Source organism: Mercenaria mercenaria, chromosome 16, assembly GCF_021730395.1.
Source record: "Mercenaria mercenaria strain notata chromosome 16, MADL_Memer_1, whole genome shotgun sequence".
NCBI classification, from domain to species: Eukaryota; Metazoa; Mollusca; class Bivalvia; order Venerida; family Veneridae; genus Mercenaria; species Mercenaria mercenaria.
In genome coordinates this window covers 10,542,912-10,569,482 of record NC_069376.1, presented here as the reverse complement: position 1 = coordinate 10,569,482, position 26,571 = coordinate 10,542,912, and the positions used below count along the sequence as shown (strand labels likewise).

The following is a 26,571-nucleotide window of genomic DNA, read 5'->3' as shown; positions in this document are numbered from 1 at the left end:
ATTCTGTAAGGCGAAAGCATTTTTCAAAGATAGAAAAAGAAAAAGGACTTTTATATTATTCATAGCAGAGTTATGGTTATTGTGCCTTTCAGTTCCTCAATTCTATGTCAAATTCCCTTCTGTAGATTTAATGACATTTTTTCTCATAAAAATGTGAAAACTAAATACAATTACAAATGGAAACAATTTTGTATTGATAAGCAGTCAGCGCTATGTGACTTCTCATCCCAACTTCCTTATAAGCCAACAAGCTTCTTCAACATTCTAATAACATACCTCAATTAATTTCAAAGCTACTTTAGGAAACAAAAACCTTACTAACGGAAATGGAACTTTAAAGATATTCTCAAAATACAAGACGGGTCGTACTTTTGTCAATATGAAAGTAAGAAGTTTGGGACCTAGTACATGAAAAATGCCGTAAGATCCTTACAAACCTAATTTAATGTCCAAAGCCATATCTTCATAACTACCAATATAATCTTAAATGTGTGTCTGGAGTTTCCATTCAATGCATTGACTGTGACAAATTTCAATCAATTGCCTAAGCAATATAGAAGGAAAATTCTTTTTATTGACAATTTCCCACAGAAAAAAGGACAAATAATTTTGTCTATCTATTAGTCAGACTTATGGGACCTGGTATGTGAACTTATCAAATAAACCTTCACTTTCACTTTAAGTTTGTTTGTTTGTTTTGGGTTTAACGCCGTTTTTCAACAGTATTTCAGTCATTCAGCGGGCAGTTAACCTAACCAGGGTTCCTGGTTTATGTACCAGTACAAACCTGTTCTCCGCAAGTAACTGCCAACTTCCCCACATGAATCCGAGGTGGAGGACTAATGACATCAGACACAATGTCGTTTATCAAATAGTCACAGAGGACATACGACCTGCCCGAGGATCGAACTTTTTTTTACTGTAAGAGTCAACATGGTATATGTATTGGATCCGTATAGGGGTATAGTGGTACAGGATAGATGGGACGGTAAGTTTGGTAATGGTATGATTAAGAAACTGTATGTTGAAAGACGAAATACTTTAATGCCATAGTTACGTTAGTTACACAAGCTAGGTGGATTATCTTATTCGAAGATCTTTTTTCGTTTCACTTCGAAGTTTTAAGAAAGCTTTATCCAAGGTACACACGAATTTTGTTTTCACTCCTGCAGACAAAGCTTCTAATAAAATTATTACTATATGACGCATTTACTACACAGAAGTACGGGTATTTCAAAATGAGCTGAAACATACTAAAACTTACCAGTTATCAGAACTAGATGAGAAAACTATTGCAAAATGTCATGTAAATCAATGTATAAATTTTAATGTCGCTCTTGACAGTCAAATGAAGCTCCCTACTCTTTATTGGATTCCTAAGCTTCACAAAACTCCATATAAAGCTCGATTCGTTGCAAAGTCAACCTTATGCACTACAAAAAAGAAACATTTCTTTACTTTTGACTTCTTGTCTTACTGCAATCAAAGAGCACGTACAGATGTATTGCTCCAAGGTATATGAGAACTCGGGTGTTAATCTGTTTTGGTCCATCAAGAACTCTGGAGATGTTATCAAAAAGCTAAAGAACAAACACTTCAAATGTTCGACAATAAGTACTTATGATTTTTCTACTCTTTATACTAATTTACCACATAATCTTATTAAAGACAAACTAGTAGCTTTAATTGAGAAAACATTTGCAAGAGAAAATGTTAACTATATGGCTTGCAAGGAAACTAGAGCATTCTTTTCTAACAGTACATTTAAGAGATACAACCTATGGAGTTGTGATCAGGGTTTTGAAGCTCTAAAGTTTCTACTAGATAATATATTTATCAAATTTGGCAATAAAATTTACAGACAAGTAGTTGGTATCCCGATGGGAACCAACTGCGCCCCCCTCATTGCTGATTTATTTTTATACTGTTATGAACGAACCTTCATGCTAAGTTTATCCAGTGAGACACAACTTGAAAATATTGAAGCTTTTAATGGAACCTCAAGGTATCTTGATGATATTTTAAATACAAGAGGGCCAAGATGGCCCTAGGTCGCTCACCTGAGAAACACACCATAACAGTGTAAACACGTTTGACCTAGTGATTTCATGGAAACAAATATTCTGTCCAATTTGAATTAAGACTGGACCAAAAATGTGGTCTCTTGAGTTTAAACAAGTATTTTCTTAGATATGACCTAGTGACCTAGTTTTTTAACCCAGATGACCCATATTCAAACTTGACCTAGATTTTATCAAGGCATTCATCCTGATTAATTTCATGAAGATCCATTGAAAAATACAGTCTCTATTTCATACACAAGGTTTTTCTTTAATTTGACCTATGACCTACTTTTTTGCCCGAGATGACCCATATTCAAACTCGACCTAGATTTCATCAAGGTAATCATTCTGACATAATTTTATGAAGATCTACTGAAAAATACAGTCTCTATCGCATAAACAAGGTTTTTCTTTGATTTGATCTAGTGTCCTAGTTTTTCACCCCAGATGGCCTATATTCCAACTTCACCTAGATTTTATCAAGGCAATCATTCCGACTAAATTTCATGAAGATCAATTGAAAAATACAGCCTCTATCGCATGCATAAACAAGGCCTTTCCTTGATTTGACCTAGTGACTAGTGTTTGATCCCAGATGACCCATATTCAAACTTGACCTAGATTTCATCAAGGTAATCATTCTGATCAAATTTCGTAAGGATCAATTAAAACATACAGTCTCTATCGCATACACAAGGTTTTCTTTGATTTGTCCTAGTGACCTACTTCTTGAACCCAGATGACCCATATTTAAGCTCGATCTAGATTTCATCAAGGCAATCATTCTGACCATATTTGCCTTGAAAATCAATTGAAAAATACAGCCTCTATCGCATTAACAAGGCTTTCCCTTAATTTGACCTAGTGACCTAGTTTTTGACTCAAGATGACCCAATTTAAAGTTCGACTTAGATTTCATCAAGGTAATCATTCTGACCAAAATTCATGAAGATCAATTGGAAAATACAGCTTCTATTGCATACACAAGGTTTTTCCATGATTTGACCTAGTGACCTAGTTTCTGACCCAAGATGACCCATTTTCCAACTCGGCCTAGGTTTCATCAAGGTAATCATTCTGACCAATATTCATGAAAATCAATTGAACAAGAGCCATGTTAGACATGGCCAATCCCCCCGCCGGGCATATTATAACTGAAGGCTAAAGTTCCTGGCAAGTTAGTGTCTGAAAGTATTAATTTTGGGGAAAGCTTTGAAGAAACATTTAGTTGTGGTCCACATCAGGGGTTTTAAAGATGTGAAAGAAAGAATAAGTCAGTGGTGAGGTGGTTTACTGTTAAATTTTATTAATTTTCATGAACAGTATAGCTATGATGTTTTTCTATATGGCTACTGTAAAAAGAAGGAATGGAAAGCTAACAGGGAACACGAGTGCCAGAATGTCACAATATATGCCCGTCACAGCAAATTTCTTTACACTTGCAGCTGTATTTGCAAATGGAATTTTAATTTTGTGGTTGTTCAGTAATCATTGTAAGTCTTTTGTTTTTCTAAGTCCACAAAAAACTCCTTACCAGGTAGAGATATCTTAAAATACACGTAAAATTGGAAAGTAACATCCATGTTGTACCACAGAAAAGTGGTCTTGTTTTTTCCCTATGGTCAATTATAAAAATGTTACAATATAAGTTATTTATAGTAACAACTAAGGGAAGTTAATCTTAAAAAAAAAAAAAAAAAAATTGCAAGTCCACAAAAGAATCTTTACCAGGTAGAGATTGGTCAAAATACACCTCAAAATTGGATGTAGCATGCTTGTTTTACTACAGAAAAGTGGTCTCGATTTTTCCCTACGACTAGTAATGAAAAAGTTACAATAAAAGCTATTTAAAGTAACAACAAAGGGAGGTAATTCTAAAGAAGGGAACTGCGCATGACACTTCGTCTCATGATGGTGTATAATTGTGCCAAGTTACATCAAAATCCCTCCATGCATGAAGAAGAAATGCTTCGGACAATGTCATTCTTGTATCTGACCTTTGGCCTCTAAGTGTGACCTTGACCTTAGACCTAGGGACCTGGATCTTGCGCATGACATTCTGTCTCGTGGTGGTGAACATTTGTGCCAAGTTATATCAAAATCCCTCTATGCATGAAGAAGAAATGCTCCGGACAATTTTTTTTAAGAAAATATGATAAAGGGGAATAACTCAAAAATAGGCAAGGCAGAGTTATTGTTCTTGCACACTGCACTTCCTCCCAATGTGTTCTATCAGTGTATGACGTTTGAAGAAAATCCCTCCAGTACTTTTGGAGTTATGCTCCGGACAAAATTTTTTAAGAAAATAAGATAAAGGGGAATAACTCAAAAAATAGGCAAGGTAGAGTTATTGTTCTTGCACACTGCACTTCCTTCCAATGTGTTCTATCAGTGTATGAAGTCTGAAGAAAATCCCTCCAGTACTTTTGGAGTTATGCTCCGGACAAATTTTTTTAAGAAAATAAGATAAAGGGGAATAACTCAAAAAATAGGCAAGGTAGAGTTATTGTTCTTGCACACTGCACTTCCTCCCAATGTGTTCTATCAGTGTATGAAGTTTGAAGAAAATCCCTCCAGTACTTTTGGAGTTATGCTCCGGACAAAGATCGTTGCGGACGCACGCACGCACGCACGCACGCACGCACGGACGGAGAGCATTTCTAATATCCCCTTCGCCTTTGGCGGGGGGATAAAAATACAGCCTCTATCGCATACAAAAGGGTTTTCTTGATTTGACCTAGTGACCTAGTTTTTTACCCCAGATGACCCATTTTCAAACTCGGCCTAGATTTCATCAAGGTAATTATTCTGACAAATATTCATGAAGATCAGTTGAAAAATGCATCCTCTATCGCATACACAAGGTTTTTCTTGATTTGACCTAGTGACCTAGTTTTTTATCCCAGATAACCTATTTTCAAACTCGGCCTAGATTTCATCAAGGTAATCATTCTGATAAAATTTCATGAAGATCAGTTGAAAAAGACAACCTTTATCGCATACAAAAGCTAAATGTTGACGGACGGCAGACGACGGCATCGAGCGATCAGAAAAAAAAACACCTGAGCATTGCTCAGGTGAGCTAATAAACAACCATTTTTTTCAGAAATGGTGAAATATATTTACCCAAATTACAATTCATCAAGGCTAATACTTCAGATTTAGAAGCGTCATTTTTGATTTAAATTTAACAATTGTGAATGATAATCTAGAAACGAAAATATATAATAAAAGGGACGATTTTAATTTTGAAACGTCTTAAGCCCTCTACAGACGGTAGGTTTTTGTTGTACAACACTAATTATCTCCAAGATGTACAATTTTGAAATTGTACATTTTTCACATACAGACAGTATTCCATTCCCATATAAATCACAGAGATTTACCTAGTAAACATAGTGCATCAGGTACTGAAAAGAATGTAACCATTAATAATAAAAAATAATATTCACCTTTTTATGTCCCATGAATTTGATTACGCATGACACAAATGAGCCACGCCATGAGAAAACCAACATAGCGGCTTTGCGACCAGCATGGATGCAAACCAGCCTGTGCATCCGCGCAGTCTGGTCAGGATGTTTGCTTTCAAAGTCTATTGCAATTAAAGAAACCGTTAGCAAACAGCATGGACCAGACTGTGCGGATGCTGGTCGGAAACGCACTATGTTGGTTTTCTCATGGCGCGGCTCAAATCATTTAACTTTTCAGTGTCATCCTTTTTCCATTATGCATTAGAAGCCATTTTATATTCAGATTTGTGTTTATTTTTTGGGCATTTGTTTCTGGAATTTCATTCACTTGCCTCTTTATCAACTAATTATTTACCAATTTATTGCTTGTCAACGTGGGTGGTACGTAAGGCAAAACTTACGAAATAGAACATGTCCTAATCTGTAAGTCAAGACTTAAGATTTACGAAATTAAGGAATAGCATCATACACACGATAATATTTGGCTGTACATCTTGAATTTAATTGGTGTTGTACAACAAAAACCTACCGTCTGTAGAGGGCTTTACGGTGTCTATATTTCACAACTGATTTTAGTAACTTTTACCACAGATAAAGTCGAAACTGTTAGAAAAATACAATACGAACCTTAAAACACTTCTAAAACTTGGACTTACACACCCAGAATACTATGGAGATGTAGTTTATAAAATTCGGAAACTTAAACAAAGCCCTTATTTCAATCAAATATTTGTAAAATGGGTTAAAAGGTTTATCAAAAGAGGATACGATGCGAAAATCGTAAAGCACAGTGCATATTTAGTGACTGGCCCCTCTACAGTTAATTGAGCTACGCTTTCCTATTTGATAGCGCGATGACAAATAAAGTGTAAGACTCCATGATGCTTTTCTCCTAAATCCTATATACAACGGACGGATGGAGTTGAATTTTGTCTTACAGTTTTTTTCAGTCGTGCCTTTAAAAGTTAGGCTCTTGTTGCTCAGACTTCAGACAAGTTGTTGAGTACTTTGGTGTAATTATACCTTAGATTTACTTTAATTTTATGTTTTGCTTTATTTATCTGTTATTTTTGCACTAATGTTAGAGCCTTTCTCAGCAGGGATTTTATTTACATTGTGTTGTCTAACATGTTGAAGATAGGGTAAGTGCGAGGTTGGCATGTCCTAAACGCGTTTAAAACCCCAGTTTCCTTTATATAGGTTACTGACCGTTCTAAGGCGGTGCCCCTATTTTCAACTGGTTGTTTTGTCTGTCTTGTATTGTCTGTTGCGTATATTTTCTTGTTTGTTGTAAGCGTTTTTTCCTCCTCCTCATTTCCCCAATCGACCCTCATTTCCCTTGAATTTACGCTACTTTTGCATCCCCTCTCCCTTTACTTTGAGTAAGTTTTCGTGGCTACCCTTTGTTTTAGCAGTCGGAATCCTAGGACGGTTCACGACTGTTTCTTTTTCTACTTGTTAGGGTGCGTTTGTATGCTTGTGAGTCTATAACGGCCCTATTGTTTCCTATAAGCCCTATTGTTTCCTTGTGTGTTGCTTGTTCGTTTTTCTATGTTATTCAGTTAGTCGTGGTTGTGTGTTTATTTTTGGAACACGAGAGTCTGCTGTATCTTGATGTAAATTGTAGTGTGACTGTTATTAAGGAACGTGGCATTCCCTTTGTATATTCTTCCTTGTTCAACTTTCCATTTCGGGTTCCTCCCCCCACCACCGCGACCCAATTTGCCCCTTACCATTTCCTTCTCCATCTATATTTAGCATAAATCAATATGTACTTGGATGTTTGAAGCAACCTGTCTGAAATATTTTTTTTCCATTACAGCTTCTTTTTGGTGTGGGCCTACTATGTAAATGCGTGGCTCTGTTGCTGTTTTTGGTGCTTTGTGCTTCAGAGAAATCTACCTCTAATCTTTTTTATGTGATGTGATTTGTAATCCCAAAACATGTAATATGTGATATCTATGTTATTAATATAAGGCGGATGCTTTCTGGTCCCTATCATGTCACTGACGGGGTTTACATATACATCTAATATGGTATAAAATATCTACTGCCAAATTGACCAAGGCTGACAAATTTCCGCTCAGATATCTTTTCCAACTTTATCATTTATACAAATTCTAATTCACTTGTCAATTATTCAATTTTATTCCATCATTAAACAAGAGGACCATGATGGTCCTGAATCGCTCACCTGTCCCCACATGACCCAGTTTTGAGTATGACGTTGCTTTTTCTATTATTTGACATAGTGACCTAGTTTTTGAGTTCATGTGACCCAGTTTTAAACTTGACCGAGATACCATCAAGATAAAAGTTCTGACCAATTTTCATGACGATCCATTGAAAAATATGGCCTCTAGAGAGGTCACAAGGTTTTTCTATTATTTGACCTAATGACCTAGTTTTGAAGGCATGTGACCCAGTTTTAAACTTGACCTAGATATCATCAAGGTGAACATTCTCAACAATTTTCATGAAGATCTCATAAAAAATATGGCCTCTAGAGAGGTCACAAGGTTTTTCTATTTTTAGACCTACTGACCTAGTTTTTGACCGCCCGTAACCCTGTTTTGAACTTGACCTGGATATCATCAAGGTGAACATTCTCCCTAATTTTCATGAAAATCTCATGAAAAATATGGCCTCTAGAGAGGTCACAAGGTTTTTATATTTTTAGATCTACTGACCTAGTTTTTGATTGCATATAACCCAGTTTCAAACTTGACCTAGATATTATTAAGGTCAAAATTCTGACCAATTTTCATGAAGATCCACAAATATGGCCTCTAGAGATGTCACAAGGTGTTTCTATTTTTAGACCTACTGACCTAGTTTTTAACTGCACGTAATCCAGTTCCGAACTTGATCTAGATATCATCAAGGTAAACATTCTAACAAATTTTCATGAAGATCCGTGGAAAAATATGGCCTCTAGGGAGGTCACAAGGTTTTTTTTATTTTTAGACCTAGTTTTTGACCGCACGTAATCCAGTTTCAAACTTGACCTAGATATCATCAGGATAAACATTCTGACCAATTTCATAAAGATCCCATGAAAATTGTGACCTCTAGAGTGGTCAAAAGCAAATGTTTACGCACGCACGCACGGACGGACGGACGCACGGACGACGGACGCCGCGCGATCACAAAAGCTCACCTTGTCACTTTGTGACTGGTGAGCTATAAAACCTCTAACAACATTTATCAATTTTTGCTATATATTCATTTGTAAATTGTAATTGTAAGTTAAAACCAACGAAATCTAAGGGGAGTGTCTCCAACTTGGTCAAACTTTATTTTGTCCGACTTTGTCTTATCCTCTTAACTTTAATGTTATTAGGCTATGTTGTCTAATGCTTGTTCCTTTAAGATTCAAGTAATGGTATTAACTGACAGATTTCTACGCACGGTTTATTTTCTCGAGAGTAATGGTTAGATAAAAACAGCAGTGGGAATACATGTAAAATATATCATTTTAAATGATCCAAAGAAATTAGATAAATAACATGTAAAATTGAAATGGGGGTTCGTCTAGAATTTTTTCACCTTAAAGATCACGGAGTGTTGCAAGAATTATCGGTGACTCATGACCGCCCAATTATTACGTTTTATATGCAGTTCAGAAAAAAAAGTGTATACTGCATTTCTTTATTTACATTTAAATGTGAGTGTCTATAATTATGAAAATTTGAGATGCAAAACTTTAAAGTTGTCATATTAATTAAAAGTGCAATGGATAAAGGTATTGATAATCGAAGTTGATTGATTTGGTAATTTGAGATTGAAGAGCTAAAGGTAGTAGTTATTGGAGGTGAAAGGGTTCAAGTTTTAGATAATGGAGATGACAACAGTTTTAGTATGTGGCGATTGATAGAATAAGGATTTAATACTTTGAAATGCAAAAATTCAAGAGTATGATAGAGCTGCAAGAGTTTGAGGTTGAAACGTCATTCATCTTGGTTGTGCATCTTGACAAACGGTAGACAATAATACTTTTCAAACTTGTATTTCATAATGACTTTGGCTAAATGTATTATGATCTTTGGCAAATGAAATACAAAATTTTTGTTCGTAGCATTCTTTAGACATAGTATGTTTGTCAAAGCTGTACTCATGCTAAAAGAAATTTATCTTGGTTTGGAAACCAGGATAGGTAAACCAAATGTTAGAAATACCTCTAGTAAAAATCTGACATGTATCAAACACAGTGAACCAGCAATGTGTACATGATCAATTGAAGGCTTTCACTATAAAGACCATAGATGATTCAAGAATTGCTAATGACTCCTGACAGTTAAATATTTCGTTTCACATTCTGTTTTCAACTCCATTTCAAACAGTGTAAAATAATTTCTATATTCACATCGTTAGTCATGTAGGCAACATCAAACGATACCAGCTTTAAGGCTGCGATAAATTGACGTGTAATAGTAACTGGAGTGTAAGTTTGTGACTGTTACATGTGCGATAAGGCTAAGATGGTTGGAGATGCAAGGGATTTAGGGATTTTCGTTTTTGTCGTGTTGAGCGACCTGTGAAGTTTCCACTTTTCTCTATTTTACAGCTGTTGGTGACATTAGGAGGTGCAAAATAAATAAGGTTGTGACAATGGGAGGTACAAGAGCTTATGCGTGTGCATGGTTTGGGATGCAGTAGCAAGTACGGGTGTACTGATAGCAGATGCATGAGGTACATGCTGTGCTAGTGGAAGCTGCACGGGTTTAAGGTAGTGATATATGGAGTGTTATGTTGTGACATTTGGATAAGCATGGTTAAAACTTGTGATAAATGGAGGGTTGTGATAATTGTAGGTGCAAGAGTTTAAAAGTTGGATCATTAGAGGTACAGAAGTTAAATCTAGTGATAATTTGAGGAACAAGAGGTCAAGTTTGTGATTACTTTCATTGAAGATTGCTGTAACTAGAGATGCAAAGGTTTATGGTTGTTATGTATAATGGTGCAAGAGTTAAATTTTGAAACATTTGGTGGGTACCGGAGTTTACGGTTGTGTTACTGATTGAGATTGATAAAACCCGTGATAAATGGGGGAACCAAGTATTTAAGCTTGTTAACATTGGTGGTGCAAGTGTTTAGGGGTAATTTAAGCAGATGTGCATTAGTTTACAGTTCTGATAAATGGTTATGAAAGGGCTAAAGTTATGATTGTCGGAGGTACAGTTTAAGATGTTTAAGTGCTAGTGTAATTCAATTTTATTCAAGGATCCGTACAAATGCTATCATATTAGATGCCATGTAAATTCTGCAAGAATTGCCGGTAACTCATGAAGTTCATACACTATGTTTCATTTTTAAATTTTGACATTAGGAAGCGGAACTGTTTAAATTTGTGACAATATGAACTGGCCGTGAGAAGTGGAGGTGAAAGAGTTTAACTTTGTTAAATGCTGTTTAAAGTTGTTATAATTGGTGCTGCAATTGGAAGTGCAAAATTTAATGATTGTTGCAATTGGAGATGCAAGAGTTCAAGGTTGTGACAGTTGGGGATGCAAGAATTAATTTCAGGTTGCGATAATAAGAGGTGCAATAATTTAAGGTTATGATTACTGCAGTTGCATTCTGTTTGTGATAATTGAAGGAGCAGAGGTTCTAGTGTGTGTTAAGCAAAGGTGCAAGAACCAAATTTATTGATAGTTTGAGGTACAAGAGCTAAAATTTGTAACAATCAGAGGAACAAAAATTGTTCTGACAGGTGATGGTGTAGGCGTATTCGATTGTGGCTTTTGGTCCTGAATAGTTTAACGTATTGTTAATTCGAAGTGAAAGAGTTTAAGTTTGTTATCATATAAATTTAGGAGTTTAACGTTTTGATAATTGGAAGTGCCTAGTTTAAGGCTGTGGTAAATTGAGGTGCAATGGTTGTGAAAACTGGAGAACTTTGTGATGAGTTTTGGTGCAAGGGTTTGAAGTTGTAGTAATTTAAGGCGCCTGAGTGAAAGGTTTCGATCACTTGATGTACAAGATTTATGATGGAAATGCAAGTTTTAAGTTTGTAATAACTGAATGTGCAATAATTTGATTTTGTAATATCATGAATCTCTAGAGTTTAAGGCTGTCCTTTTTCAGAGTGCAAGGGTTTACTGTAGTAATAGTTAAACATGCACGAGTTTTGTAGACTAAACTTAAGTAAGTATGGCAAAATTGTATTAATGTAGTTCAAAAATTTGAATTTTCAAGTTTAAATATTAAATAAAGTCAGCAGACAACAACTTGATATTTCAAATGTTTTATGTAAGTTTGCATGTTGCAATTCTTTTACACATAAGGTAAACATAGCCATTTATTTTTTTGCAGAGAGGAATAACATATTGTTTCTATCGCATAAATTGTTGGCGGTTCTGTCTAGGTCAAAAAGAGACTGATAAAAAAATGGAAATTTGTCAGACAGGTAAAACAATTTCTTTTTTATTAGTCTAGTTTCTCATAACAATTTTATTTGAAAACGTTTTTATTTTAAGGAAAACACTTAATTGAGTCTATCAACTCAAACACAGAAACATATTTTGATAATTTTTAAATATCTATTATTGATACTTAACGAATATCATTAGATTCGTAAATCGCAAATATGCTTGCAACTCTTGCTATCTAATAAGTAACAACATTGTCGTTTAAATGTCTTACTAAACGAAATGTTACTGGTGCTCTTTTCAAGCAAATAGTTACTGGTTCGTGATAATATATACATACTTTTTTCTCTTGGCTTGTATTTTGAAGCGTCAGGGAAAGATTGCTCTGAAATTGATAATTATCAATTAGTTACCCGTATTGACCATAACGTCACTACTAGTAAATAAACTGACTCTATTAGAAGCAGGCTGATTTTTTCCCCATAAAAGTCTAAAATGCGATTATTAACAAAAATACTTTTATCGATAAAGTGGACATACACTGTTTTAATGCATATTGTAAAAGTTTTATTGTGTGAACAAATTTGTATGAATTACCGTATTTGTAGCATTGAAACGTATTTTAATTATGTACTGTTTAAAATATATCATTAATATTTTAATAATCATACCAAGTGCTTCCCAGTCAATATATGTGGACGATTCATTACTAAAGGCAGTGAAAAGCTTTTGTTTAGTGCCATTCAGTCCTTGATCTTGCTGCCAGACCTGTAGCATTTTATATATCCTTTTCTCCGTAGTTTCATTGTCCATTTTTATATGGTCAATCTCCGCTGTACGTAGATCAAGGTGTGGTCCTAGAAGCTCCCAGTTAATTCCTATTGCCTTCACAATCTTAGCTAGATCCGAATCGGATGGTAAATCTGGAAGCACAACAATATTTTCTGAATATAGCAACGATAGACGAAAACTTTGAGCATGCTCATTTCAATTTGCTAGGGGCCGTGTGGCGACCATAAGTAGCCAATTTCTTTTTATTTTTATTGTCATATGGTTGTGTTTCATCGCCGTTGTCATATTCATTATAAAAGGAAACAAGAGCTCGTCGAACACGAAATGCCCCCCTTGATGCATTCAGTAATTGCACAAAGAACAGAAATTACATGCTCACTGTAAACAAAAGTTCTACCATTCTGGTTTAATCTGACCTTGACCTCTAACCTATTAACCTAACAAGAGATTAGAGTGATCTTGGCGCCATCCACTGAGCCATTTTTGAATGTTCCAAATTTCAAGACTAGCTCAAGGTCAAAATCAAGGTCAAACTTCATTTGAAAGCTGTGGGTTGAGAAATGTGAAAGCAGGTCACTAGACCAATTTCAAGGTCAAAGTTCATTTCGGTAGACAGAAATGTGCATGTGCTTCAAATTTGGAGGCTGTAGCTTGAGAAATGTGAAAGTGGGTAATAGGTAAAAATCAATGTCAAATTTACATTCAGAACACAAAAAAAAATGCATGCGGTCCAAATTTGAGGCCTGTACCTTCAGAAATGTAGGTCACTAGGTCAGTTTCAAGATCAAAGTTCATTTCGGTACACAAAACTATGCATGTGGTCCAAATTTGAAGGCTGTAGCTACAGAAATGTGAAAGTAGGTCACTAGGTCAAGATCAAGGTCAACTCATGTCAAGGTTCATCTTGCCGCTCAAAACTATACATGTGGTCCAAATTTGAATGATGTAAGTTATGGACATGAAGATTCTGAGTTTTCCTCTATATAAGTCTATATGAACCATATGACCCCTGAGGCGGGGCCATATTTGACCCTAGAGAGATAATTTGAACAAACTTAGTAGAGAACCACTACATGATGCTACATTACAAAATATCAAAGCCATAGTCTTTGTGGTTTGGACTAGAATATTTTCAAAGTTTTTCCCTATATAAGTCTATGTAAACAATGTGATCCCCAGGGCAGAGCCATATTTGACCCTAGGGGAATAATTTGAACAATCTTAGTAGAGGACCACTAGATGATGTCATATACAAAATATCAAAGCCATAGGCCCTGTTGTTTTGGACAAGAGGTTTTTTCAACGTTTTTCCTATATAAGTCTATATAAACCATGTGACCAGCAGGGTGGGGCCATATTTGACCCCAGGGAAATAATCTGAACAATCTTGGTAGAGGACCATTAGATTTTGCTACATACCAAATATCAAGGCCCTATGCTCTAGGGTTTTGAACAAGAAGATCAGAAACCGTTTAACTGTTCCTGGCCAATGTGACCTTGACCTTTGACTTAATGACCTCAAAATCAATAGCAGTCATCTGCTGGTCATGGCCAACCTAACTATCAATTTTCCTGACACTAAGCCCAAGCGTTCTTGAGTTATTGCCTGGAAATCATTTTACTGTTCCTGGTCACTGTGACCTTGACCTTTGACATACTGACCTCAAAATCAATAGAGGTCATCTGCTGGTCATTACCAACCTCACTATCAACTTTTATGACCCTAGGCCTAAGCGTTCTTGAGTTATCATCCGGAAACCGTTTTACTGTTAAGGGTCATGTGACCTTGACCTTTAACATACTGACCTCAAAATCAATAGGGGTCATCTGCTGGTCATTACCAACCTCCCTATGAACTTTCATGATCCTAGGCCCAAGTGTTCTTGAGTTATCATCCGGAAACCGTTTTACTATTCAGGGTCACTGTGACCTTGACCTTTGACATATAGACCTGAAAATCAATAGGGGTCATCTGCTGATGATGGCCAACCTCCCTACCGACTTTCATGATCCTAGGCCCAAGCGTTCTTGGATTGGTCTACATTCCGACCGACCGACCAACCGACAGACCGACCGACTGACATCTGCAAAACAATATACCCCTCATTCTTCGAAGGGGGGCATAAAAATTGGAAGTAATGAGCTTCCTCTTTTTTGGAAACTTTCGAAGTTTTATCTTGTTTTCATAATAAAACCGTTTTGTATGATCGTTCGATGAGGAAACCAAGCAACATAATAGCACGAATCTGGTCAGTCCTAATTTGTTCGAGAACAGAGTCTCAAGTCGCCGGTAAAATCTACAAAACGATATTGAGAAGCCGATGAAAAATGGAGGAAAAACGCATCCAACTACATGAACGGCAAGACCAAGCAACCAAGGTAAATTTACAAGAGAGTTTTTTCAAAGTCAAGAATAAGATTGTGTAATTGCACACTATTTTTTGAGACACGATATGCCATAAGACAATACGACGTGACACACCATATACCTTATAACAAAAAAAAACGATATACCACACGACAACGCGAGGTAACACGCGATATAACACAGACAATGTAAGGAGACACACGATATACTACACAACAATGCGAAGAGACATGCGATAGGCCACACAACAATGTGACCTGATACACAATATGCCACACGACAATGCGATGTGAGACATGACACATCACACGACAATACGATGTGAGACACAATATGCCACACGACAATGCGATGTGAGACATGATACGTCACACGACAATGCGACATGACTCACGATATGCTACACAACAATGCGACGTGGCACACGATATGTCACACGACAATGCAACGTGGCACATGAAATACTACACAACATTGTAAAGTGACACACGATATGACATACGACAGTGCGATGTGTCACACTATAGTGGACGCAACTTGACCCCGATGGTTGACCTTTGTATTATAATACATAATGAGACACAACCTATTATTGGAAAGGTGTGTACTTAAAACGGTGTACACAAACTCATTCTATATAAATATACACGACCACCCTAAGCACCCCTTATTTCTACAATGAAATAAAAGATATGAACGATTAGCCTTACGACAATGCGATATGAAACACGATATGCCATACAACAATACAACGTGATATACGATATGCCACACGACAATATGACCTGACACACAATATACTACACGACTATGTAAACGATATGCCAAACAACAATGCGACGCGATAAACGACAGTGCAACGCGACATTTGATATTTAATGCGACATTTCATGCCACATGCGCGACACATGACAGTGCAACAACGCGACATTCCGTGTAAAAATTTAGTATGTCACGTCGCAATATCGACTACTGAAGTGAGTGTCGTGTTGCAGTGTCATGTGCCGTGCCGAGTGCCGTATTTAGCTCAATATGACTCAAACCGGATTTCGTAAAAATGAGGTTATGAAAGAGATAAATGATATTTCATCTTTGAATCTTTTTGAGACATTACAGTGTGATAATCAGCTGGTAATACTGATGTTTTCTCTACAGTTTGCTGGCTTGCCTCGGCAAGCTAGTTTTATGATACGATTTTACTATGAAAACTATTTAAAAATCCGAAAACTCCAATTCCTGGCTCCCAGCTTTTTCCCTTAATTACATCTTTCACAACTTTCCCGCTAGAGCTTTACGCACAAGCTTTTATTAGGTCATGGTAGAGTTTGCTGAAATTTGGTTTCTATAATGTACGTCTATGGGAAAACAATTGATGGTCTCTAACGATATCCAGACTTCCTTCAACGTTATTTGTGGCGGAATTGGAAAAGAATTGGAAAAGTATACATGGTCACATGACATTTGATAATATATTAAAGTAATAAAATCACATTTTATGTTTGCGTGACATGACAGGCAATATTGCTTTATAAAACGGACCAAGCTCTTTCCTCTCAAACCGACTTTGCTCTAAAATGTTAACACCAAAATTGTCCTCTTTCTATTCAGTATGCAAATAAAGGTATGAATTAAGGTACCGCCTAGATTATAGGGCCAATTCGTTTCTCTCAACCGGGGACATGCCGATCACGTGAGCGGCAAGAAAATAATAAAATAATTTCCGCCAGCTGAATAATAAACGAATGCTTCAGCGTAAGCCACCAACGTGAGCTGCAAATTTCCAATTTATCATGATTTCATATTCAGGCCTTGTCATAAATAAAGTTAGCGAAATATGTTTCTACCTTTACTGTTACATTTTATTAACCAAATTTTTCAGATGTATAACCGATTTAATAAATGCGAATATATATGATGTGCCGCTTTGCCTATCTTTTTAGACCGGCGCACATCGGCGTATGCCGGTAGAACCCGGGAAGTGCCGGAAAACCAAACGAACGCCTAGCCTGTTGAAACAGACAATTTATATTGTGTCTGTTGCAGCGAATATCTTATGGATTAGCCTTTAACTCGAGCGACCTCTAAATGCAGTTATGCAGAATGTTTTACAAATTTAAAACATGTCAAACTTTGCAAAATTTAAGGAAAGCCGGTGACGTCATTTTCTATTCGCCGCGCTCTCGCACAGACTTTATGATTACTAATGACAATACGTTCCGTTGTCTGTCCATTGTCTGTCCATTGTCTTCATCTTCTAAAATAAAATACTTATTTCTTTCTCTCAAATTACTAGAAGCATTTCTTGCATTATTTTTGGTGAAAGAAAATAAAACAAGAGCTGTAGGAGGACAGCAACGCTCGACTATTCAACAGCCTTGTCAATTGAATGAAGACAAAAGTTGAAAAAGGGGCATAATTTTGTAAAATGCAAAGTAGAGGTATTGAACCTCTGTCTTGCATGTCATATCATGACAGTGAACAAGTGTGTGAAGTTTCAATCCTTTCCAATTTGTGGATACTGAGATACCAGCTTACATACAAAAACTTAACCAAAAACTGCTAAGTCAAAGGGGCATAATTTTGTAAAAATGCCAAGCAGAGTTATGGGACCTTCACAGTGCATGTTAGATCATGACAGTGAACAAGTGTGTGAAGTTTCAATCCATTCTCATTAGTAAGTACTGAGATACCAGCTTACATACAAAACCTTAACCAAAAATTTCTAAGTCGAAAAAGGGGCATAATTTTGTAAAAAAGCAAAATAGAGTTATGGAACTTGTGCAATGTAGGTCAGTTCATCACAGTGAATAAGTGTGTGAAGTTTTAATCCATTCCCACACGTGGTTACTGAGTTTCCAGCTTACATATAAAACCTTAACCAAAAATTTCTAAGTCGAAAAAGGGTCATAATTTTGTGAAAAAGCAAAATAGAGTTATGGAACCTGTGCAATGTAAGTCAGTTTGTCACAGTGAATAAGTGTGTGAAGTTTCAATCCATTCCCACAAGTGGTTACTGAGATACCAGCTTACATACAAAACCTTAACCAAAATTGGGACGCGGACGCGGACGCCGACGCCGACGCATGGGCAAGTCCAATAGCTCTACTATTCTATGAATAGTCGAGCTAAAAAATGTTGGCACGGTTTACAAATTTCTGTAACTGATTTGGGGTGCCTTGTTACTCATGCAAACAACCAGTCTACGGACTACCGGAAGACATAAGAAAATTGCCCCGTATTAGAGAAATATTTTGTTTGATTTTTCCATGAATTTGCATTCATTCTCAAGGTACACCTATTTCACAATGATTCTGCTTTGTTTTGGTGCAAAATATTGAAAATATATAGAGAAATGACAATTCATTACAGGTCACCCCCTCCCCAAAAATATGCAAAATTTAGCCCTGTGCAAGCAATATTTCAATTAATTTTACCTTATTCGTGGAATTTACATTTAACATCCATTTAATCGTTACGATGTTTGTCATTTTCATTCAGAAACATGCTAATTTCAATATTATTTAGACAACTGAAGTGCTAAAATGCGAGAAAAGACATTTACTAGGTCCTAAAAAGAACCAAAATAGTGCCACCTGGTCGAAAATTCGATCTAAATTCCAAAAACACAAGAAATTTAAGCGTTTTCAGCCATTTGTTACCGTTTTACATCATAAAGAATAGATTAATGGCATTTCCATTCATTTTCGAGGGGTTTCAGAAAATAACATGTATTGCCCTTATAGGCTGAACACCACTAAATCCAGCTGTTCTTTATTTCATATAAAATCCACTCACTTCATAACGGTGTTTCGACATTTTCTAGCATATCAGATTTTCAGACACTTATATTCCCATAAAGAACTAGATCGCTACTTTAGAAAAACAAAAAGAAAAGGGGGTGTTAACTTTTATATAAGAAAACTACAGTTCGTTAAATACAACCCGCTGAATTTACTACTTTTCGCTTCTTTCAATTTCTCTTTTCGTGACATTAAATTCTTACGCCGCCATTTTTATCTAGCATGCGATAGGAACATGCCGATTTCATTAGAATGCAAAGTGATACATACTGAAACGCGGTAGGGTAAAAGTAAGCACGTTGCTGCCGAGAAAATGCACTAGGAAAGGAAAAAAGATTAGTACTAATTATATTTGGACTACTTGTGACTAGACCTGCGGAGGCTTACATTCTATTTGGTAGTGATCAGCCTATTACAAACTCCAACGCAGTGATCAATCAATGAGCGAAGCGGCAAGGGAGATCACTGCGTTGGAGTTTGCCCGTATTATGCAGATAACAAAGACGAATAACTATATACGGACGTTGCCGTCTGGAGGATTTTCATACCCTATCATACTCATGAAACATAAATATCAAACTTGTATTTTAGACATATCTAATTTTGATATTACGGATTGAGCATTTACATTTTCCGAATAAAAATTCACCTGAACTTTAATACTTTTCTGTTGTTCTTATGTCACCCCTGTTACCCCGATCAGGCTATATGATATATAATACAATCCGGCAGGGAGATGTACTTGACCTGTTAAAATCTTTTTATGACAAAAATACTTGTCTAAAGGACAAGATAAGACAGGTTATGTGATATGGATGTAATATTTTCTTATTATAATGTAAATGATAAACTTACTTAAAATTGTGCGGACAATGTGGCTCAAATGAGAGCATAGCAGTAACTATGGCAACAGTGTTCACTATGTTACTGCATTAACTTTAAAATTATGACAGATGAAAGGGAAACAATTAAAAGAAATATTTATGTATCAATATTTAATGTATTGAATATTAATGTTCCATTTTGTTTATTTCATATTCTTATTTCTTTTGTTTATTTGTTTGTTCTCTCTTTTAAATAGAAGATCCATTACGATGATTTAAGAATGGAAAAAGATAAAGCCGTAAATTGAATTGCTCACTTAATTTAATGTAAAGTAATAATTACGTATTTGCACATTTAGCTGATAACAACGGTCGATACTGTTTTATACAATGTATTGTGTAACTCTATATATTTAGAAAAGTGTACAGCATCCATCACTATATGCATGACACAAAGATAGTTTTAACCGTTTATTCCTTTAGCTTAACTTGTACATAGAAATGTACAAAACAGTACAGTTCAATACAACCGCATTTTATAAGATTCATATCAGAATTCATTATTATACGTTAGTCGAAACTGTATTAAGAGAATGTCCAAGGAACAGTTAAAAAGTGGTCTCTTCATAGAATAGTTTCTAAATGAATTTCAATGAGGTAAAGATAAATGTTATTTTTAACTGTTAATGTAGTTTGTGTTTATACAATGCGGATGCCATGATTGCGAAAAGCTAACTTTATGATTTCAAATTATGCTTAAAGATCGTGAACAAAGTCAATTGCATTCAGCCAGGTGCAAAAAGTGCTCGCTAAGTACACAGGTGAAAAAATGCCCGGCAGGAATTGGTACCCGGTTGTTTAATAGTTGGGACCACATTAATGTTAGACTGGTATCAGCCGTGAGAGTAATTAAATGTAAAGCAACCCTCCATAAAATCAATCCTCTAATCCTCTCTGATAGCAGTTTCTGAAAAAAAAATCATTGGATTGGAAACAATTAAGGACAAGTTTTCTTTTAATGACTGATCTATTTTTAGGTTTGATTAATCATTTTTATTAAGAAACCTACTTATTAAATGGCATATTTTTGTATAGTAACAACAACTGCACCTGACTGGGACACTTCATTCAGGTATGTCATTGTTACTGGCAGTATGCAGTTACAATATACATTCCTTATTTTGAATCGGCCATTTTGTTGCTAATGTCTTCGAAGATTACAAAAACAAGTATTCGCCGCTGGCGTATCGGGGTAAGCCGGTCACATGACCGGCGTACACCTATATGATGAATGAATCGAGCAATCCCGTTAAACAAAAAATGGCGGCTACTGCTGTGACAGCTGTCTGTAATTACAGAATTAATAAGTGATACAAGATTTATCTTACCAAAAAATCCTTCTAGCACATATTAAATATTCTGTTTAAAGGTCCTGTTACATATTGGTGCACTTAGCTATCATTTCACTCTGAAAAAAAACCTATAAAGATGAATTTGAATTTTTTAGGTACCATCTCTACATAGACGACTTTCGTTTTGAAGTCTGGCATGTCTACTTTCATTTTCTTTACTTCCTGAAATGAGCTAAAAGTCGAGTGATGTCATTTTCCGTGATGTCAAAAACATACATATGCCTGGAGAGGTTGCACAAAAATGTGAGGCTATCCTAAGAATATCTTGTTGTCCAGTCTGATTATTATATGCCATGTATCAACGATGACTATGTTAGAATAGTTATTTATACATAATATTGTTCATGTATTTGCAGTGTACACACTGAGTGTTTTAAATAAAAACGTCTTAATATCAATCTTATACACAGCAGCAAACAAAGAAAATGAATAAGATTACAATATCTTCATAGTAACAATTAATACATTCAAGTTTGGGTTATAAATTTATAATATTCCACACGACATCAGAATACTCCAGAAGAGACGGTATAAAACACAAAATTTTAAAATAGATACTGTAGTTTCAAGAGACTTGCGGTCAAGAATAAATTTTAAAGTTCTCATTTATTGAGATTCGTTTCTGATACTAGTGACAGAAATACCGTCGTTTGAAAATACAACTCTAAGATGCTAGTGAGGCATTACCTTATTAATTGGTACACCAGGCATGTAGGATTCTGCATTTCTTTTTAAGTACTATTTTATTATAGTAGTTAATTAATTTACGCATTACGCAGTCATTCACTTACAGTCCGAGAGTCATTTTATACATTTTACACACATGCAAAGAAAAAAACAAACACCATAAAAATACGGATCACAGAAAAAAACTGTTATCGTCTCAGTGCCTACCAAATGTGAACGGTCTTTTTTATGCCATGCAAATGTCAGGAAATAAATTCTGAAAACATTCTGTATCGTTGGGCATTTCATATCATAGCTTGTTACATTAATATATTAATATTGACTGACACAAATAAATCTTCGGGCGTTTTCGTTTGTTTGCTTAATATACACATTCTTAAAATGAGCCGCGCCATGAGAACACCAACATAGTGGCTTTGTGACCAGTATGGAGCCAAAACAGGCTGCGCATCCGCGCAGTCTGCAAGGTCAGAATCTATGCAGTTCGCTTTCAAAGCATTTTGCAATTGGAAAAACCGTAAGCGAACAGCATGGATCCTGACCAGACTGCGCGGATGCAAAGCCACTATGTTGGTTTTCTCATGGCGTGGCTCAAATATATTTTTTCTTTCTAATAAAATATATTAAGTAGGTCAATGACACGGTAGAGAAGTAGAAAGTTTTCTGGCTTTCACACACGTTACTACAGGTTCGAAGTCACTTCAGACCATTTTTTTTCAAAATTCTATAAAATGTAATTTTATCGACATTACTTTTATTCTTACATTATTTCGTATAACATAATTCACGAATTTGAAATGTTTCTCTTGTAAAATTTATTTTCTGGAGAGATTTGTCAGTTTTCAAAGATTTATCGGGGTTAGGCAATTTCAATCCCTCGGCAGATGTTCTAACAGAAAAAAACATGCGTCATCCCTTTATTATAACCTCACCGACAAAATGAAAGCATTTGTTGTTATTTTTGCTGTCGAACTCAACTGCTGTCAAACACTGACGACTGAACACACACTATATCATAAAAACGAAATAAAAAATAATAATAGTTATAATAAGACAAACATTCATTCGACCATGATAGTTAAAGAAACGTCACCCTGTCACAAATTGACATACGGGCCTTATTTTACCTGTAGTGTAAATGCAGGTATTGCATCATATTTTTGTAAATTTTTGAGTTATTGAGGTAAATGTCAGATTTCACGCATAAAATACCTCTCATGTTTTTCTGTATTTCATAACTTAAATTTTCATGTAAATTTCATTAAATTCTGTTCAGTAATAAGAAAGTTGATATTTTATAAACTTCAGTAATTCATGTTTTTATCCCCAAAACCACTATAATGGGCCTCAAATTGTCAATTTCAATCCGCGCCAAAGTAGTTAGATTTCCCGGCTATATTGTGAATCCCGTGGAACCACAAATAGTCGGAGTCCACGGCTTAGCCGTGAATCCCATGAAATTTAGTATTTGGCGGGACATTATCCTTTAAATAGACTGGACTAGATATGCATTGCGCACACCACCTTCCGACATTATAGACGAATCTATGTCTGATTAATTTTTCTTTCTAAATAATTATGCTCGATCGAGGTAAGAAATTTATTTGTTAGATTTTTGTATGATTTTTGCATTACGATTTTTATTTGGTAAATTTTTGTTCATTCTACAGAATTCTGTAACATTTACTTTTCGGCATATGATTTTTGCTAGTTTCGGTATGTCAGGATAATTTATTAAATTTTTCAGACTTTTGTGAATTATTTGGAAAGAGGAATCTAAAATGTTTCATTTATATAAGATGTAAAATTTGTACTGAAATTTGTAACATGATATTTATAAAGTACTTTGTTTCAAAAACTTATGTCAAACATTTCGTTGTTATGGAACGCCATCACTGCACTGTATTGTTATGTATAACTCTATATGGCAAGTCTAGTACCATGTATGTAATATATTATTGTAATATGAAATTGTGTGACAGTCTGTTGCATACACATACAATGTCCGTTTTGTTGTATGGCATTAGATATTATATGGATGCCAACTATCATATAACGTTTGATTTACATTGAATTTTGTTAATTTGTAGTTGTAAATAATGGCTGCAGTTTATCATTTCCATTACTATAATGTTTCATCATATACTTTTCATATCATTTCATACTTTAACTTTAGTCTTTTAAGTAAGTAATTTTTGTAATAATGGAAGTAATTAGTGACGTATTTTAATCACGTGACGTCTGAACTTAGTAGCACATATGTTTTGTATAAGTAGCACGTATTATTTATGGGAGCCTACGGAGGTATGGTGTACCCAAAGGAGCAGTTTTATGCCCTGACTTATTTGTTTTGCTATGGTGCTTACCATATGTTATATATTTTAGCTTCTTCCGCCAGACGATTTTACCTGGTGATGTCATAACCCGGAAGTACAATGCCCGAGGTTCACTTGTCTTCACTCGCCTGGATGTGATATTCCCAGCGCAGAGCTTTCGTCCCATGGTTGTGCCGTAAACCGCAAAGACGATGATTTTTGTTATCCTCTGAAGTCAGCTCAGGGATGCAATCGCCTACCACCATAGGGAGCCAACACGGAATCAACGTATTCACGGTTTAAAGGGACTGAATTTAGAGATACGTTTTGTTTGTGCTACTTAAAGTTCGCAATTAAATTAAAGAATTGTACCACGTCACATTAGAATGGAACTATACGAACTTTGTATCTGGTGATACTGAACTTTTATTTTTTTTTCTTATAATCAGTTTTTTTTCTTCATATCATCTATTCATTGTAAATAATCATCTTATGTAAATAAATTTGTAAATATTGTAAAGGGTGTTGATTTGTTCTGATGGTTACTGTCGCCGGTACGGCCATTCCTGTCACACACCCTAAATAAAATGTCAAAATGGGTGTATCTTGTTGCAGAGTACTTCTCTAGCAAGTAGTAGCTAAGGTAACAGACACGTGATGACATTCGGCAATTGTCGTTCGATTCCGTATTCTCCGAAAGCTTTTTCGTTATTATTCGGTTGTTGACGTAGTTTATACGAGCAGCCATCAGCAGATGCTGAAATCTCTTTCGGAAAATACGTTACTGTACGGAAATTACCGAGTGTCAGTATGGATCTAATACCGAAATTGAATTTGCCAGCAACTTTACATTTATCACGCACAAGAAGAGGCCCTACTCTTGACACTGGATACTGTTCAGCAAGTTTGTATTGTCAATTGGATTTCCGGAACAATTGAACACAATGCGGATAATTATGTGATCCTGAGAGTTCCTTCAAAGAACACATTTCTTAATTTAGTCTTAAACTGTTCAGTTCATTGCAGTTTATTTATATACAGAAAAGAAATCAGTACTCAAACATAATATGCCTTTCTTTGTGCTTCTTTTTGTCATGAATCCCTCTCGTTTTTTTCCCGAAAGTCGAAGGTGTTTTTTTTATGTTGTACAGCAAGTGGATTCCTTGAAACAATTCGCTGTATATATCAGCTCTTTCGCAGGAAAGCTGTGTAACAGACTTAATACTGTTTAAGTACACTTTCCTCCGTAGAATTAAAACACATTCGCATGTTTATATCTGATGAAAGATATTTGCAAAAAAAAGGAACTGATGTAGACAATTCTTTGATGCATACAACGAACGTTTTAACAAACATTTTGATCACACCCTTCAAAAGCTACACGTTTTTTAAATTTACGTGTTTAGTTTTTACAAACAATCGGTAAATATATCATTTCGTTGTTGTTGTTTTTCAGAGTATTTTTGGGTTGCAGTGTTAAAATTGATGGAAATCTACTACAATGTACTAACTCTTCGTTATTACACAGACATCCTTGTAACTTAGATTCATTTAGAATATAACCCTCTCGTTAGCTTCCAGTGGGGACGTTGAGGTATATTACCTCTTTTATTGTAAAGTGATACATAAGGGGAAGCTATAACTACCATTCAAATAACTCTGAACCAAACAGACTTATTCCCCTTACATTGGATTTGTAGTTTAGAATGCTCAGCCGGTATTGGGTGTCAATGCATTGTTTTAAGTTTTAAATAGATCACTGTTTTCTATTGCTTTTTCTGTTATTACAAATAAACCTATTTAATTTATTTCCATGCATGTACTGTTTTCTATTGTCTTGTTCTATTATAACAAAAAGGTCTATTTAATCAAAATAATGTAGCATACAAAAATAATGTGTAGCATGTAAAAGTAATGTGTAGCGTGTATAGGAAAATTAATCACGGTCTACTTAAATCAAAACATTCAAAATTGGTTTTGCGTGGCCAGTATAATTCACTAATAAAATATTTATTTCATGTACATGCTATACCTATATCAGAACTAGATATGTTAAGAAGTAGATGTACCCGGCATTGAATAAAGGCCGATATTTCTGTAAATTTATAAATATTAAAGGAACCTGTTTATTGGCGGTAGTGGAAGTGCAAGCTACCGTCCTCGCCCTCTAACCCCGGGTTTAGCAGAACACAACATTTACACATGTTATAAGTACCAGAATGTAATTTCGAGACATCCTCAGATGTGTTTATGTGCTGGTGCACGTGGAGAATGCAATTCCACGAAAAGCGGCGTACGGTCCCCAGATAAAATAATGACTACTCTAATCAAGAAAACAATGGGCAGAACTAAACAAACAGGAATTTAGATAGGGTATCCATGGTTATTGAGCCTGCATATCACCGAAGCTGCTAAAAGACAAAATTTAAAAGCAGGTGCCATATCAAAGAGGTGATGAAACAATAC

The 26,571-nt window shown here is 35.5% G+C and overlaps 1 protein-coding gene across 2 annotated transcripts in view; it reads right to left on the bottom strand.

Moving 5' to 3' along the window:
• LOC123540064 (uncharacterized) overlaps window positions 1-26,571 on the bottom strand; it is a 414,957-nt gene that overhangs the window by 5,216 nt on the left and 383,170 nt on the right. Inside the window, exons 4-5 of one of the 2 annotated variants that reach the window (XM_053526102.1) lie at window positions 12,579-12,830; window positions 12,248-12,292 (exon numbers count right to left, since the gene is read on the bottom strand). In XM_053526102.1, the coding sequence (XP_053382077.1) occupies window positions 12,248-12,292; window positions 12,579-12,830 (297 nt within the window). Of the gene's footprint in view, window positions 1-11,878; window positions 12,293-12,578; window positions 12,831-26,571 lie in introns of those variants that run through there. The other variant, XM_053526101.1, reaches the window with a different exon arrangement.